Genomic DNA, 19,305 nt, shown 5'->3' on the forward strand with positions numbered 1-19,305 from the left:
GTACTAACCCCTGGTATTAACCCTAACCCCTGGTACTAACCCCTCATACTGACCCTAACCCCTGGTACTAACCCCTCATACTGACCCTAACCCCTGGTACTAACCCCTGGTACTAACCCCTGGTACTAACCCCTGGTATTAACCCCTCATATTAACCCTAACCCCTGGTACTAACCCCTGGTATTAACCCTAACCCCTGGTACTAACCCCTGGTATTAACCCCTCATACTGACCCTAACCCCTGGTACTAACCCCTCATACTGACCCTAACCCCTGGTACTAACCCCTGGTATTAACCCCTGGTATTAACCCCTGGTACTAACCCCTGGTATTAACCCCTGGTACTAACCCCTGGTACTAACCCCTGGTACTAACCCCTGGTATTAACCCCTGGTATTAACCCCTGGTACTAACCCCTGGTATTAACCCCTGGTATTAACCCCTGGTATTACGCCCCTGGTACTAACCCCTGGTACTAACCCCTGGTACTAACCCCTGGTATTAACCCCCCTGGTACTAACCCCTGGTACTAACCCCTGGTACTAACCCCTGGTACTAACCCCTGGTACTAACCCTAACCCCTGGTACTAACCCTGGTATTAACCCCTGGTATTAACCCCTGGTATTAACCCCTGATACTAACCCCTGGTACTAACCCCTGGTACTAACCCCTGGTATTAACCCCTGGTATTAACCCTAACCCCTGGTATTAACCCCTGGTATTAACCCCTGGTACTAACCCCTGGTATTAACCCCTGGTACTAACCCCTGGTATTAACCCCTGGTACTAACCCCTGGTACTAACCCCTGGTATTAACCCCTGGTACTAACCCCTGGTTCTAACCCCTGGTATTAACCCCTGGTACTAACCCCTGGTACTAACCCCTGGTACTAACCCCTGGTATTAACCCCTGGTATTAACCCCTGGTACTAACCCCTGGTATTAACCCCTGGTACTAACCCCTGGTACTAACCCCTGGTACTGAACCCCCTGGTATTAACCCCTAACCCCTGGTATTAACCCCTGGTACTAACCCCTGGTATTAACCCCTGGTACTAACCCCTGGTACTAACCCCTGGTATTAACCCCTGGTATTAACCCCTGGTATTAACCCTAACCCCTGGTATTAACCCCTGGTATTAACCCCTGGTACTAACCCCTGGTACTAACCCCTGGTACTAACCGCTGGTACTAACCCCTGGTACTAACCCCTGGTATTAACCCCTGGTACTAACCCCTGGTATTAACCCCTGGTACTAACCCCTGGTATTAACCCCTGGTATTAACCCCTGGTATTAACCCTAACCCCTGGTATTAACCCCTGGTATTAACCCCTGGTATTAACCCCTGGTATTAACCCCTGGTATTAACCCCTGGTACTAACCCCTGGTATTAACCCCTGGTATTAACCCCTGGTATTAACCCCTGGTATTAACCCAAACCCCTGGTATTAACCCCTGGTATTAAGCCCTGGTACTAACCCCTGGTACTAACCCCTGGTATTAACCCCTGGTATTAACCCCTGGTATTAACCCCTGGTATTAACCCTAACCCCTGGTACTAACCCCTGGTACTAACCCCTGGTATTAACCCCTGGTACTAACCCCTGGTACTAACCCCTGGTACTAACCCCTGGTACTAACCCCTGGTATTAACCCCTGGTATTAACCCCTAAGTGCCTTGCTCAAGGTTTCAAGGGCAGATTGTCAGATCCGTCGACCCCCTTTTCGTCTCCCTACCTTTTTGTTGTTGTTGATGTTACTGAGATCCCAGCAGCTGGGTTCAAGGGTCAGGGAGGGGAATCTCAGACATGACACACAAACCTGCTTGATATTATTAAGATGTAGTCCCAGCAGGTCTTCAGGGGTCAGCGAGGAAAACCTCAGGGTGATGGCACTACGGAGGAGATCCTCAGTCACCTGTTCAACCATGACCGTTACGACCACCGGGACAGAGTAACGGCCGTCACTCACCGTGGCGTTAAACTGATACCTGGGGAGAGAGACCAACAAACAGCTCAGAGTGTGTATCTGTGTCTGTGGGTGTGTGTGTGTGTGTGTGTGTGTGTGTATCTGTGTGTGTGTGTGTGTGTGTGTGTGTGTGTGTGTGTGTGTGTGTGTGTGTGTGTGTGTGTGTGTGTGTGTGTGTGTGTATGTGTGTGTGTATCTGTCTGTGTGTGTGTGTGTATCTGTGTGTGTGTGTGTGTGTGTGTGTGTGTGTGTGTGTGTGTGTGTGTGTGTGTGTGTGTGTGTGTGTGTGTGTGTGTGTGTGTGTCTGTCTGTGTGTGTATCTGTCTGTGTGTGTGTGTGTCTGTGTGTGTGTGTATCTGTCTGTGTATGTGTGTGTCTGTGTGTGTGTGTATCTGTCTGTGTGTGTATCTGTCTGTGTGTGTGTGTGTCTGTGTGTGTGTGTATCTGTCTGTGTGTGTGTGTGTGTGTACCACAGGAGGCTGGTGGCTCCAAAATTGGGAGAACGGGCTCGTGGTAATGACTGAATCAGAACTAGTGGAACGGTATTATTAAATACATCAAATACGCATGGTTTCCAGGTGTTTAATGCCATTCCATTTACTCCGTTCCGGCCTTTATTATGAGCCGTTCTTTCCTAAGCAACTTCCACTGGTGTGTACCTGCCAGGCTCCAGTCCAGCCACGGCCACTACACTGCCGTCCTGCCTGTTGATCTTGAATGGATTCCGCTGCTGCAAAGGCCTCTGGGTAAAGGACAACACGTCTGTGACGTCACGGTCGGATGCGTATATGCGACCGATCGGGCCGCCGGGATAGGAGTCTGTCGCCGTGACGATGTAGATGTCCAGTGGGTTGACGGAGGGTCTGTACTGGCTGTCTCCGACCACCCTGACGAAGACCCAGCAAGAGGAGGAGAGACGAGGCTTTCCACTGTCACTGGCCTGGAGGAGAGAGACAGAAGAAGAAGACGAAGGAAATGAAGACCTTAAGAGGTTTAAAGAATTGAGTCTCTTTACTAACAACATTATCTATCTATCAAAACTATCTCTTTCCTGAGATATAACTCATATCTAAACTTGGTCATAATAACTGCATGTGAAGTTCTCACCTGGACCTCCAGAGTGAACTCCCTGGTAGCGTCAGGGCCTAGAACGCGGTTGGACCGTAGATCTCCGGTCTGTTCCACAGAGAAAGCGTTCCCCTCGTTCCCAGACACAATGCGGAACTCAAAAGGAGGGCCGTTATTGGGGCAATCCTCATCAGTGACGGACAGCTTCAGCAGACTAGACCCAGCTGGCTGGTTTAACTGGAGACGTAGAGTGACAGAACGTACATACTATGTTAATGAAGGACAATATGTCAATTGAAAGCATAAACCCACCCTCTGGGATTGGATGGCATAATCAAAAAAGCATTACACACTCTTGAGCCAAACACTGACCCAGACGGACGGACAGACTCAGAAACACAGACGCGTGTGTACCTGTACAGTGGTTGTGGCGTTAGGTGGGGCGAAGACAGGAGGGTTGTCGTTTACATCAGAGATATCTATGTTGACGATGACTGTAGAGGACATGGCAGGGGAACCACTATCAAATGCCTGGACAGACAGAGTATAGTTGGACACCTGGAGAGGAGAGAGAGAGAGAGACAGAGAGAGAGAGAGAGAGAGAGAGAGAGACAGAGAGAGACAGAGAGAGACAGAGAGAGAGAGAGAGAGAGAGAGAGAGAGAGAGAGAGACAGAGAGAGACAGAGAGAGAGAGAGAGAGAGAGAGAGAGAGAGAGAGAGAGAGAGAGAGAGAGAGAGAGAGAGAGAGAGACAGAGAGAGAGACAGAGAGAGAGAAAGACAGAGAGAGAGACAGAGAGAGAGACAGAGAGAGAGAGAGAGAGAGAGAGAGACAGAGACGGAGACGGAGAGAGAGAGACAGACAGAGACAGAGAGAGAGAGAGAGAGAGAGAGAGACAGAGAGAGAGAGAGAGAGAGAGACAGAGAGAGACAGAGACAGAGAGACAGAGACAGAGATAGAGACAGAGAGAGAGAGACAGAGAGAGAGAGACAGACAGACAGACAGACAGACAGACAGACAGACAGACAGACAGACAGACAGACAGACAGACAGACAGACAGACAGACAGACAAAGAGAGGAGGGGGAGGAGGAGAGAAAGAGAGAGACATTAAAGGAGTATAGCTGAGAGAATCAAGAAAGAAGACTAAAGAAAAACAGTCAACCCGGACATCCTACATCAGCCACTGAAATACAAGGTTCCCGAAGTATTTTACAAAACGAATGACATGACCTTAAACTCTAAGACAAAATACAATGTATCTTGGTAACGCTCCTGATTCCAGGTCACACAAGGACTCGGCTCGATCGACTGTCTGTTCCCTTCCATACTACTCCTCCTCCAATGTCTGTCCCCTGTCTCACTATCTATATCCTGTCTCACTACCTACTGTCCTGTCTCATTACCTACTATCCTGTCTCACTACCTACTGTCCTGTCTCACTACCTACTGTCCTGTCTCACTACCTACTATCCTGTCTCACTACCTACTATCCTGTCTCACTACCTACTGTCCTGTCTCACTACCTACTATCCTGTCTCACTACCTACTGTCCTGTCTCACTACCTACTGTCCTGTCTCACTACCTACTGTCCTGTCTCACTACCTAGTATCCTGTCTCAATACCTACTGTCCTGTCTCACTACCTACTATCCCGTCTCACTACCTACTGTCCTGTCTCACTATCTACTATCCTGTCTCACCACCTACTATCCTGTCTCACTACCTACTATCCTGTCTCACTACCTACTATCCTGTCTCACTACCTAGTATCCTGTCTCATTACCTACTATCCTGTCTCACTACCTACTATCCTGTCTCACTACCTAGTATCCTGTCTCACTACCTACTATCCTGTCTCACTACCTACTATCCTGTCTCACTACCTAGTATCCTGTCTCACTACCTACTATCCTGTCTCACTACCTAGTATCCTGTCTCACGTCTCACTACCTATTATCCTGTCTCACTACCTACTGTCCTGTCTCACTATCTACTATCCTGTCTCACTATCTACTATCCTGTCTCATTACCTACTATCCTGTCTCACTAATTATTATGCCAAAATACAATTCAATATGCAGGGAAGTTCAAAACATTGTTACCCCAAAAAAACTCTCTCTTTGGTGTGTGTGTGTGTGTGTGTGTGTGTGTGTGTTTTCTCACCTCCTCCCGGTCCAGTCTCTTGTTGACTTTGAGCAGTCCCGTTACCGGGTCGATCCAGAACTGGTTGCCACGGTCACCACGGAGGATGGAGTAAGTGATTCGCCCGTTCACCTGGCTGTCCAGGTCCTCCGCTAGCAACTGTATACACACACACACACACACACACACACACACACACACACACACACACACACACACACACACACACACACACACACATAATCACACACACATAATCACACACACACACACACACACACACACACACACACACACACACACACACACACACACACACACACACACACACAATCACACATCAAATAAGATATAACTATTTAAAGTGAATTGAAAGTCGCAACACACTTGACAATAAAATAGAAGAGATAGAAACAACAGAAGGCAATACAAGAGATCAATACAATATATCAATACAATATATCAATACAATATATCAATACAATATATCAATACAATATATCAATACAAGATATCAATACAATATATCAATACAATATATCAATACAATATATCAATACAAGATATCAATACAATATATCAATACAATATATCAATACAAGATATCAATACAATATATCAATACAAGATATCAATACAAGATATCAATACAAGATATCAATACAATATATCAATACAATATATCAATACAAGATATCAATACAAGATATCAATACAATATATCAATACAATATATCAATACAAGATATCAATACAAGATATCAATACAATATATCAATACAAGATATCAATACAATATATCAATACAAGATATCAATACAAGATATCAATACAATATATCAATACAAGAGATCAATACAAGATATCAATACAAGATATCAATACAAGATATCAATACAAGATATCAATACAATATATCAATACAAGATATCAATACAATATATCAATACAAGATATCAATACAAGATATCAATACAAGATATCAATACAAGATATCAATACAATATTGCAATACAAGATATCAATACAATATTGCAATACAAGATATCAATACAAGATATCAATACAATATATCAATACAAGATATCAATACAATATATAAATACTAGAGATCAATACAAGATATCAATACAAGAGATCAATACAAGAAATCAATACAAGATATCAATACAATATCTCAATACAAGATATCAATACAAGATATCAATACAATATATAAATACTAGAGATCAATACAAGAGATCAATACAAGATATCAATACAATATATCAATACAAGATATCAATACAATATATCAATACAAGATATCAATACAATATATAAATACTAGCGATCAATACAAGATATCAATACAAGAGATCAATACAAGAAATCAATACAATAGATACAATAGGTCAATACAAGATATCAATACAATATATCAATATATGATATCAATACAAGATATCAATACAAGAGATCAATACAAGAGATCAATACAAGAGATACAATAGGTCAATACAAGATATCAATACAAGATATCAATACAAGTAATCAATACAAGATATCAATACAAGATATCAATACAAGATATCAATACAAGATATCAATACAATATATCAATACAATATATCAATACAAGATATCAATACAATATATCAATACAAGATATCAATACAATATATCAATACAATATATCAATACAAGATATCAATACAAGATATCAATACAATATATCAATACAAGATATCAATACAAGATATCAATACAATATATCAATACAAGATATCAATACAAGATATCAATACAATATATCAATACAAGATATCAATACAATATATAAATACTAGAGATCAATACAAGATATCAATACAAGAGATCAATACAAGAAATCAATACAAGATATCAATACAATATATCAATACAAGATATCAATACAAGATATCAATACAATATATAAATACTAGAGATCAATACAAGAGATCAATACAAGATATCAATACAAGAGTTCAATACAAGATATCAATACAATATATCAATACAAGATATCAATACAATATATCAATACAAGATATCAATACAATATATAAATACTAGAGATCAATACAAGATATCAATACAAGAGATCAATACAAGAAATCAATACAATAGATACAATAGGTCAATACAAGATATCAATACAATATATCAATATATGATATCAATACAAGATATCAATACAAGAGATCAATACAAGAGATCAATACAAGAGATACAATAGGTCTATACAAGAGATCAATACAAGAGATCAATACAAGTAATCAATACAAGATATCAATACAAGATATCAATACAAGAGGTCAATACAATAGATACAATAGGTCAATACAAGAGATCAATACAAGAGATACAATAGGTCAATACAAGAGATCAATACAAGAGCTCAATACAAGAGATCAATACAAGTAAGTCAATACAATAGATCAATACAATATATCAATTCAAGAGATCAATACAATAGATACATACAATAGGTCAATAAATAGGTCAATACAATATATCAATACAAGAGGCAATACAATAGATCAATAAAATAGATCAATACAAGAGATCAATACAAATATACTAGATCAATAACAGATAATAATAGTGAAATCTTCAATTAAAGGACAGCCAAAAAGGTGGGTATTTCAAACCAACCACACCCAGACTCACCCTGGTGATAGTCTGTCCGACTGACGCGTCCTCGCTGACCAGCACGTTGTAGATATCCTGACTGAAGGCCGGGGCGTTGTCGTTGACGTCCATCAGTTCTATGGTTACCATGGTAGCAGTGCTGAGGGGCGGGGCCCCGCCGTCCCAAGCCTCTACAGTCAGGAAGTAGTCCTTACACACCTCAAAGTCCATGTCATCAACTACTGAGATGGTGCCTACACACACACACGCACACGCACGCAGGCAGGCAGGCACGCACACACACACACATTACACACACATTACACACACATTACACACACACATTACACACACACACACAGACGCGCACGCACACGCACACACACATTACACACACACACACACAGACGCGCACGCACGCACACGCACACACACACACAGACGCGCACGCACGCACACACACACATTACACACACACACACGCACACAGCCGCACACACGCACGCACGCAGGCAGGCACGCACGCACACACACACACACACACACACACACACACACACAGAGAGAGAGAAAGTCTTTAAGTACCTTGAAGTCAAGGTAATTACACCTACCCTCCTACCACCTACCCTCCTACCCTCCTACCCTCCTACCCACCTACCCTCCTACCCTCTTACCCACCTACCCACCTACCCTCCTACCCCTCCTACCCTCCTACCCACCTACCCTCCTACCCTCCTACCCACCTACCCTTCTACCCTCCTACCCTCCTACCCACCTACCCTCCTACCCATCTACCCTCCTACCCTCCTACCCACCTACCCACCCACCCTCCCACCCACCCTCCTACCAACCTACCCTCCTACCCATCTACCCTCCTACCCACCTACACTCCTACCCTCCTACCCACCTACCACCTACCCTCCTACCCACCACCTACCCACCCTACCCACCTACCCTCCTACCCACCTACCCACCTACCCTCCTACCCTCCTACCCACCTACCTACCTACCCTCCTACCCACCTACCCACCTACCCTCCTACCCGCCTACCCACCTACCATCCTACCCACGTACCCTCCTACCCTCCTACCCACGTACCCTCCTACCTACCTACCCACCTACCCTCCTACCCCACCTACCCACCTACCCACCTACCCTCTACCCTCCTACCCTCGTACTCACCCAGAGTTCTGTCAATCTGAAACTTCCCCAGTTCGTTGCCAGCCCTGATGCTGTACGTGACCTCGGCGTTAGCCCCGATGTCGTCGCTAGTGGCCGACAGCCGCAGGATCTCTGTTCCCATGGCAACGTCCTCGGGCACGGTGACGGTGTAGTCGCGCCTCTGGAACACCGGTGGGTTGTCGTTGACGTCCAACACCACTACTGTCAGATCCACCTGTTAGGAACGACAACAACACACAAACACAAACAAACATAACCTTAGAGATTCATATTACGTTTAAAGCATTGGTACAAGACGAGAAACAACTTGAAGACTGCATTTAAAACCACCGGTAAAAGATATTAAACAATTCAGAAGAGTACATTTACAGTTGAGGTCGAAAGTTTACATACACTAAGGTTGGAGTCATTAAAACTAGTTTTTCAACCACTCCACAAATTTCTTGTTAATAAACTATAACAAACTTTGGCATGTCGGTTAGGACATCTACTTTGTGCATGTAATTGTGCATGTAACATAAGTAATTTTTACAACAATTGTTTACAGACAGATTATTTCACTGATAATTCACTGTATCACAATTCCAGTGGGTCAGAAGTTTACATACACTAAGTTGACTGTGCCTTTAAACAGCTTGGAAAATTCCAGAAAATTATGTCATGACTTTAGAAACTTCTGATAGGCTAATTGACATTATTTGAGTCAATTGGAGGTGTACCTGTGGATGTATTTCAAGGCCTAGCTTCAAACTCACTGCCTCTTTGCTTGACATCATGGGAAAATCAAAAGAAATCAGCCAAGACCTCAAATTGTAGACCTCCACAAGTCTGGTTCATCCTTGGGAGCAATTTCCAAACGCCTGAAGGTACCACGTTCATCTGTACAAACAATAGTACGCAAGTATAAACACCATGGGACCACGCAGCCGTCATACCGCTCAGGAAGGAGATGCGTTCTGTCTCCTAGAGATGAACGTACTTTGGTGCGAAAAGTGCAAATCAATCCCAGAACAACAGCAAAGGACCTTGTGAAGATGCTGGAGGAAACCGGTACAAAAGTATCTATATCCACAGTAAAACGAGTCTTATATCGACATAACCTGAAAGGCTGCTCAGCAAGGAAGAAGCCACTGCTCCAAAACCACCATAAAAAAGCCAGACTACGGTTTGCAACTGCACATGGGGACAAAGATCGTACGTTTTGGAGAAATGTACTCTGGCCTGATGAAACAAAAATAGAACTGTTTGGCCATAATGACCATCGTTATGTTTGGAGGAAAAAGGGGGAGGCTTGCAAGCCAAAGAACACCATCCCAACCGTGAAGCATGGGGGTGGCAGCATCATGTTGTGGGGGTGCTTTGCTACAGGAGGGACTGGTGCACTTCACAAAATAGATGGCATTATGAGGAAATAAAATTATGTGGATATATTGAAGCAACATCTCAAGACATCAGTCAGGAAGTTAAAGCTTGGTCACAAATGGGTCTTCCAAATGGACAATGACCCCAAGCATACTTCCAAAGTTGTGGCAAAATGACTTAAGGACGACAAAGTCAAGGAATTGGAGTGGCCATCACAAAGCCCTGACCTCAACCCTGTAGAAGATGTGTGGGAAGAACTGAAAAAGCGTGTGCGAGCAAGGAGGCCTACAAACCTGACTCAGTTACACCAGCTCTGTCAGGAGGAATGGGCCAAAATTCACCCAACTTATTGTGGGAAGCTTGTGGAAGGCTACCCGAAACGTTAAACAATTTAAAGGCAAATACTCCTTGAGTGTACGTAAACTTCTGACCCACTGGGAATGTGATGAAAGAAATAAAAGCTGAAATAAATAATTCTCTCTACTATTATTCAGACATTTCACATTCTTAAAATAAAGTGGTGATCCTAACTGACCTAAGAAAGATAATTTTTACTCTGATTAAATTTCAGGAATTGTGAAAAACTGAGAATAAATGTATTTGGCTAAGGTGTATGTAAACTTCCAACTTCAACTGTAAAAGCATCGGTAAAAGATATTAAACTATTCAGAAGACTACATGTAAAAGCACCAGTAAAAATGGTACATCTCTACCAATCATTAGGATGTTCAGTACAATTCACCTAAATAGTCCTCAATCCCAAAACTATCAGCTATCATGCAGCCTAGCCTAGTGGTTAGAGTGTAGAGGTGGCAGGTAGCCTAGTGGTTAGAGCGGAGGGGCGGCAGGTAGCCTAGTGGTTAGAGCGGAGGGACGGCAGGTAGCCTAGTGGTTAGAGCGGAGGGGCGGCAGGTAGCCTAGTGGTTAGAGCGGAGGGGCGGCAGGTAGCCTAGTGGTTAGAGCGGAGGGGAGGCAGGTAGCCTAGTGGTTAGAGCGGAGGGGCGGCAGGTAGCCTAGTGGTTAGAGCGGAGGGACGGCAGGTAGCCTAGTGGTTAGAGCGGAGGGGCGGCAGGTAGCCTAGTGGTTAGAGCGGAGGGGCGGCAGGTAGCCTAGTGGTTAGAGCGGAGGGACGGCAGGTAGCCTAGTGGTTAGAGCGGAGGGGCGGCAGGTAGCCTAGTGGTTAGAGCGGAGGGGCGGCAGGTAGCCTAGTGGTTAGAGCGGAGGGGCGGCAGGTAGCCTAGTGGTTAGAGCGGAGGGGCGGCAGGTAGCCTAGTGGTTAGAGCGGAGGGGAGGCAGGTAGCCTAGTGGTTAGAGCGGAGGGGAGGCAGGTAGCCTAGTGGTTAGAGTGGAGGGGCGGCAGGTAGCCTAGTGGTTAGAGTGGGGGGGCAGCAGGTAGCCTGGTGGTTAGAGTGGAGGGGAGGCAGGTAGCCTAGTGGTTAGAGTGGAGGGGCGGCAGGTAGCCTAGTGGTTAGAGTGGAGGGGTGGCAGGGTAGCCTAGTGGTTAGAGTGGAGGGGCGGCAGGTAACCTAGTGGTTAGAGTGGAGGGGCGGCAGGTAGCCTAGTGGTTAGAGTGGAGGGGCGGCAGGTAGCCTAGTGGTTAGAGTGGAGGGGCGGCAGGTAGCCTAGTGGTTAGAGTGGAGGGGCGGCAGGTAGCCTAGTGGTTAGAGTGGAGGGGCGGCAGGTAGCCTAGTGGTTATAGCGTTGGACTAGAAACTGAAAGGTTGCAGCTGACAAGATACAAATCTGTTGTTCTGCCCCTGAACAAGGCAGTTAACCCACTGTTCCTAGGGCCGTCATTGAAAATAAGAATTTGTTCTCAACTGACTTGCCTAGTTAAATAAAGGTAAAATAAAAATTGGTCAGATTGTATCACCTGTGAATATAGTGCCCCCTGCTGGCCCATATAAACACAGACTCAGTCCTGTGTGGAGCCTGTGCATGGGGACTGTGGTCTTTCATATAACCAACCTGTGTTCTATCATATTTAAAACTAGGTTTTAGGTGAGAATAGGCATTGGTCTAAAGCCTAAAAACAATGCCTATTCCACCCATGCTCTACCAAGGTTTCACAGCACCACAATGCCTATTCCACCCATGCTCTACCAAGGTTTCACAGCACCACAATGCCTACTCCACCCATGCTCTACCAAGGTTTCACAGCACTACAATGGCTACTCCACCCATGCTCTACCAAGGTTTCACAGCACCAGAATGGCTACTCCGCCCATGCTCTACCAAGGTTTCACAGCACCACAATGGCTACTCCGCCCATGCTCTACCAAGGTTTCACAGCACCACAATGGCTACTCCACCCATGCTCTACCAAGGTTTCACAGCACCACAATGCCTATTCCGCCCATGCTCTACCAAGGTTTCACAGCACCACAATGGCTACTCCGCCCATGCTCTACCAAGGTTTCACAGCACCACAATGGCTACTCCGCCCATGCTCTACCAAGGTTTCACAGCACCACAATGGCTACTCCGCCCATGCTCTACCAAGGTTTCACAGCACCACAATGGCTACTCCGCCCATGCTCTACCAAGGTTTCACAGCACCACAATGGCTACTCCGCCCATGCTCTACCAAGGTTTCACAGCACCACAATGGCTACTCCACCCATGCTCTACCAAGGTTTTACAGCACCACAATGGCTACTCCGCCCATGCTCTACCAAGGTTTTACAGCACCACAATGCCTACTCCACCCATGCTCTACCAAGGTTTCACAGCACCACAATGGCTACTCCGCCCATGCTCTACCAAGGTTTTACAGCACCACAATGCCTACTCCACCCATGCTCTACCAAGGTTTCACAGCACCACAATGGCTACTCCGCCCATGCTCTACCAAGGTTTCACAGCACCACAATGGCTACTCCACCCATGCTCTACCAAGGTTTTACAGCACCACAATGGCTACTCCGCCCATGCTCTACCAAGGTTTCACAGCACCACAATGGCTACTCCACCCATGCTCTACCAAGGTTTTACAGCATCACAATGGCTACTCCGCCCATGCTCTACCAAGGTTTTACAGCACTACAATGGCTACTCCACCCATGCTCTACCAAGGTTTTACAGTATCACAATGCCTACTCCACCCATGCTCTACCAAGGTTTTACAGTATCACAATGCCTACTCCACCCATGCTCTACCAAGGTTTTACAGCACACAGCTTTGACCTACTACAGTAAACGCAATAAGCAATAAGGCCAGAGCTGGTGTGTTATACGGCCAATATACCACGGCTCAGGGATGTTCAATATCCCGACCTTGTTTAGCTTTATCTAGTCTAAATATGGCATGATTATACTATTTGTATCAGTTTGATTCACTTTAAATATCGTGGATAATCCTTATTGTGGCTAGCTTCACACAGTTGTGCACGTCAAAGTTGAAAAATATCCAACACATGTTAGTTTGGCAAACGTGGATTCAAATGCAAAGAAGACATGAGAAGGAGGGCATGGTGTCCAAAGATCGATTTATATGTGAACAAGTGGGCCGGAACCACGCAGGTCCACTAAACAGATAACTTTACATCTAATTGGTTTATCAAAAATAATGGTCAAAATACCTCCTGCAGGAGGTGAATCCACAATGTTCTGATCCACAGACATGAACTCTAAGCATTACAATATGAATCCTGTTCTTAAAACCTTGACGTCGACAGACCATTTAAATGTATGGAAGTGTTCGTTCCAACAGCTGAACCTCTGTCCTATCAGATCACTGACCCGTGTCCTATCAGATCACTGACCCGTGTCCTATCAGATAACTGACCCTTGTCCTATCAGATAACTGACCCGTGTCCTATCAGATCACTGACCCGTGTCCTATCAGATAACTGACCCGTGTCCTATCATATCACTGAACCTCTGTCCTATCATATCACTGACCCGTGTCCTATCAGATAACTGACCCGTGTCCTATCATATCACTGACCCGTGTCCTATCATATCACTGACCCGTGTCCTATCAGATAACTGACCCGTGTCCTATCATATCACTGACCCGTGTCCTATCAGATAACTGACCCGTGTCCTATCATATAACTGACCCGTGTCCTATCAGATAACTGACCCGTGTCCTATCAGATAACTGACCCGTGTCCTATCAGATAACTGACCCGTGTCCTATCATATCACTGAACCTCTGTCCTATCATATCACTGACACGTGTCCTATCATATAACTGACCCGTGTCCTATCATATCACTGACCCGTGTCCTATCATATCACTGACCCGTGTCCTATCATTTCACTGACCCGTGTCCTATCAGATCACTGACCCGTGTCCTATCATATCACTGACCCGTGTCCTATCATATCACTGAACGTCTGTCCTATCATATCACTGACACGTGTCCTATCAGATCACTGACCCGTGTCCTATCATATCACTGACCTGTGTCCTATCATATCACTGACCCGTGTCCTATCATATAACTGACCCGTGTCCTATCATATAACTGACCCGTGTCCTATCATATAACTGACCCGTGTCCTATCATTTAACTGACCCGTGTCCTATCATATCACTGACCCGTGTCCTATCATATCACTGACCCGTGTCCTATCATATCTCTGACCCGTGTTCTATCATATAACTGACCCGTGTTCTATCATATCACTGACCCGTGTCTTATCATATCACTGACCCGTGTCCTATCATATCACTGACCCGTGTTCTATCATATCACTGACCCGTGTCCTATCATATCACTGACCCGTGTCCTATCAGATAACTGACCCGTGTCCTATCATATAACTGACCCGTGTCCTATCATATAACTGACCCGTGTCCTATCATATCACTGACCCGTGTCCTATCATATAACTGACCCGTGTCCTATCATATAACTGACCCGTGTCCTATCATATCACTGACCCGTGTCCTATCATATCACTGACCCGTGTCCTATCATATCACTGACCCGTGTCCTATCATATGACTGACCCGTGTCCTATCATATGACTGACCCGTGTCCTATCATATAACTGACCCGTGTCCTATCATATAACTGACCCGTGTCTTATCATATAACTGACCCGTGTCCTATCATATAACTGACCCGTGTCCTATCATATAACTGACCCGTGTCCTATCATATCACTGACCCGTGTCCTATCATAACTGACCCGTGTTATATCATATCACTGACCCGTGTCCTATCAGATAACTGACCCGTGTCCTATCAGATAACTGACCCGTGTCCTATCATATCACTGACCCGTGTCCTATCATATAACTGACCCGTGTCCTATCATATCACTGACCCGTGTCCTATCATATCACTGACCCGTGTCCTATCATATCACTGACCCGTGTCCTATCATATCACTGACCCGTGTCCTATCATATCACTGACCCGTGTCCTATCATATCACTGACCCGTGTCCTATCATATAACTGACTCGTGTCCTATCATATCACTGACCCGTGTCCTATCATATCACTGACCCGTGTCCTATCATATCACTGACCCGTGTCCTATCAGATAACTGACCCGTGTCCTATCATATCACTGACCCATGTCCTATCAGATAACTGACCCGTGTTCTATCATATCACTGACCCATGTCCTATCAGATAACTGACCCGTGTTCTATCATATCACTGACCCGTGTCCTATCATATAACTGACCCATGTCCTATCATATCACTGACCCGTGTCCTATCATATCACTGACCCGTGTCCTATCATATCACTGACCCGTGTCCTATCATATCACTGACCCGTGTCCTATCATATCACTGACCCGTGTCCTATCATATCACTGACCCGTGTGCTATCATATCACTGACCTGTGAGGATAGCGCCCCCTGCAGTCCGGAGCGGTCGGAGGCCTGGATCCTGATCCTGTAGGAGTCTCTGGTCTCTCTGTCCAGGGCTCTCTCCAGAACCACCACGCCTGATACCGGATCTATAGAGAAGAACCCGTCTGCAGAGTCTACCAGGGAGTACACCACCGTACGGTTTGGACCTGGAGGAAACCACAAACACAATACACAGAGTTAGCCTGTTAGCTAAACCAGACACAGACCAGACTGTTAGTCTAGCAGCTAGCTAAACACTAACCTTTAACCTAGAGGTCATCACGGTGTAGACCACCGATCATTGTGGTGTAAACCCTCCTAATTCTAACCCTGACTGAGAGTGGAAGGATGATGTTAGCCTGTTAGCCTAGCTAGACCCTCCTAATTCTAACCCTGACTGAGAGTGGAAGGATGATGTTAGCCTGTTAGCCTAGCTAGCCCCTCCTAATTCTAACCCTGACTGAGAGTGGAAGGATGATGTTAGCCTGTTAGCCTAGCTAGCCCCTCCTAATTCTAACCCTGACTGAGAGTGGAAGGATGATGTTAGCTTGTTAGCCTAGCTAGACCCTCCTAATTCTATCCCTGACTGAGAGTGTAAGGATGATGTTAGCCTGTTAGCCTAGCTAGCCCCTCCTGATTCTAACCCTGAACAAGACTGTAAGGATGATGTTAGCATGTTAGCCTAGCTAGACCCGCTAACTCTAAACCTTACTGAGAGTGGAAGGAGAAGAACCCCTCTGCTGAGTCTACCAGGGACTAGACCACTGTACGGTTAGGATTAGTCTAAGGAGGTCTCCAGATGTTCATATGTGACCCGATTCAGGAAACTAGGCATATGTCACAAGTCACGACTTCACAGGAGAGCCATTTCAACATTTAAAAAAAAAATGTTTTAATCAAATTGTGTTGTTGGCAGAAATGCCTTCTTTAACATGTGAACTTTCATGTGCCTTAATATTAAACTTGCATGCCATCTGTAAATAAAATGGTTTAATTACAAGCCTAGTCGGTTTAGCCACAGAAAAAGGGCACAAGCTTCTCGCTAGCCATGATTGGCTGAGTTAATGAGTGGGCTGTACATGCCGAGAGATGAGTTTGGATTGGTCTGCGGTGTAGCATCTTGTGTCTATAAAATGAGCTGCTCATAATGTGTTGATAATCCTTTCTACTGCAGTTTTTCTACTGCAGTTTTTCTTAAAGATATAACATTAGCCATGGAAATCTGAAAATATGTTGCTACTGATCTCAGTAACATCGCTGCCCTGAATTTATCAGGCGCTATCGACAAAGATCAGTGGGGAAAAGTTGTGATGGACTACTTTCTGGAGTACGATTGCGCCATGCTGACTCTCTCTGACTCTGCATTTTTAATTTTTTAATTTAACCTTTATTTAACTAGGCAAGTCAGTTAAATTCTTATTTACAGTGATGGCCTAACAAAAGGCAAAAGGCCCTCCTGTGGGGACGGGTTGAGATTAAAAATAAATAAAATATAAATACAGTACAAAACACACATCACAACAAGAGAGACACAACACACCACTACATAAAGACAACAACATAGCAAGGCAGCAACACATGACAACACAACATGGCAGAAACACAACATAACCACAACATGGTAGCAACACAACATGGTAGCAGCACAAAACATGGTACAAACATTATTGGGCACAGACAACAGCACAAAGGGCAAGAAGGCAGAGATAACAATACATCACACAAAGCAGCCACAACTGTCAGTAAGAGTGTCCGTGATTGAGTCTTTGAATGAAGAGATTGAGATAAAATTGTCCAGTTTGAGTGTTTGTTGCAGCTCGTTCCAGTCGCTAGCTGCAGTGAACTGAAAAGAGGAGCGACACAGGGATGTGTGTGCTTTGGGGACCTTTAACAGAATGTGACTGGCAGAACGGGTGTTGTATGTGGAGGATGGGGGCTGCAGTAGATATCTCAAATAGGGGGGAGTGAGGCCTAAGAGGGTTTTATAAATAAGCATACACCAGTGGGTCCTGCGACAGTTATACAGAGATGACTAGTTTACAGAGGAGTATAGAGTGCAGTGAAGTGTCCTATAAGGAGCATCGGTGGCAAATCTGATGGCCGAATGGTAAAGAACATCTAGCCGCTTGACAGCACCCTTACCTGCCGATCTATAAATTATGTCTCCGTAATCTAGCATGGGTAGGATGGTCATCTGAATCAGGGTTAGTTTGGCAGCTGGGGTGAAAGAGGAGTGATTACGATAGAGGAAACCAAGTCTAGATTTAACTTTAGCCTGCAGCTTTGATATGTGCTGAGAGAAGGACAGTGTACCCTCTAGTCGTACTCCCAAGTACTTGTATGAGGTGACTACCTCCAGCTCTAAACCCTCAGAGGTAGTAATTACACCTGTGGGGAGAGGGGCATTCTTCTTACCAAACCACATTACCTCTGTTTTGGAGGTGTTCAGAACAAGGATAAGGTTAAAGAAAGCTTGTTGTAGAGCATTTAACACAACATCCAGGGAGGGGCCAGCAGAGTATAAGACTGTATCATCTGCATATAAATGGATGAGAGAGCTTTCTACTGCCTGAGGTATGTTGTTGATGTAAATTGAGAAGAGCGTGGGGCCTAGGATCGAGCCTTGGGATACTCCCTTGGTGACAGGCAGTGGCTGAGACAGCAGATTTTCTGACTTTATACACTGCACTCTTTGAGAGAGGTAGTTAGCAAACCATCCCAAAGACCCCTCAGAGACACCAATACTCCTTAGCCGACACACAAGAACTGAATGGTCTACCGTATCAAAAGCTTTGGCCGAGTCAATAAAAATAGCAGCACAATATTGCTTAGAATCAAGGCCAATGGTGACATCATTGAGGACCTTTAAATTTGCAGTGACACATCCATTACCTGAGCGGAAACCAGATTGCATACCTGTGAGAATACTATAGACTATATCAAAAAAGCCAGTCAGTTGATTATTGACAAGTTTTCTAGCACTTTTGATAAAAAGGTCAAAATAGATATAGCTATATAACAGTTAGGATCAGTTTGATCTCCCCCTTTAAATAAAGGATGAACCGTGGCTGCCTTCCAAGCAATGGGAACCTCCCCAGAGAGGAGAGACAGGTTAAAAAT

At 44.9% G+C, this 19,305-nt stretch overlaps 1 protein-coding gene across 1 annotated transcript in view; it reads right to left on the reverse strand.

Annotated features, from left to right (window-relative positions):
- The window catches only part of LOC106590939 (protocadherin Fat 3), a gene marked incomplete at its 3' end in the record, with an annotated part of 93,208 nt that overhangs the window by 46,764 nt on the left and 27,139 nt on the right, over positions 1 to 19,305 (reverse strand). Inside the window, exons 9-16 of the mRNA XM_045688914.1 lie at positions 16,174 to 16,352; positions 9,000 to 9,213; positions 7,842 to 8,071; positions 5,205 to 5,342; positions 3,454 to 3,597; positions 3,079 to 3,276; positions 2,631 to 2,911; positions 1,825 to 1,993 (exon numbers count right to left, since the gene is read on the reverse strand). Coding sequence (XP_045544870.1) covers positions 1,825 to 1,993; positions 2,631 to 2,911; positions 3,079 to 3,276; positions 3,454 to 3,597; positions 5,205 to 5,342; positions 7,842 to 8,071; positions 9,000 to 9,213; positions 16,174 to 16,352 — 1,553 coding nt within the window. The remainder of the gene's footprint in view (positions 1 to 1,824; positions 1,994 to 2,630; positions 2,912 to 3,078; positions 3,277 to 3,453; positions 3,598 to 5,204; positions 5,343 to 7,841; positions 8,072 to 8,999; positions 9,214 to 16,173; positions 16,353 to 19,305) is intronic.

The sequence above is a fragment of the Salmo salar genome, chromosome ssa11 (assembly GCF_905237065.1).
Source record: "Salmo salar chromosome ssa11, Ssal_v3.1, whole genome shotgun sequence".
NCBI classification, from domain to species: Eukaryota; Metazoa; Chordata; class Actinopteri; order Salmoniformes; family Salmonidae; genus Salmo; species Salmo salar.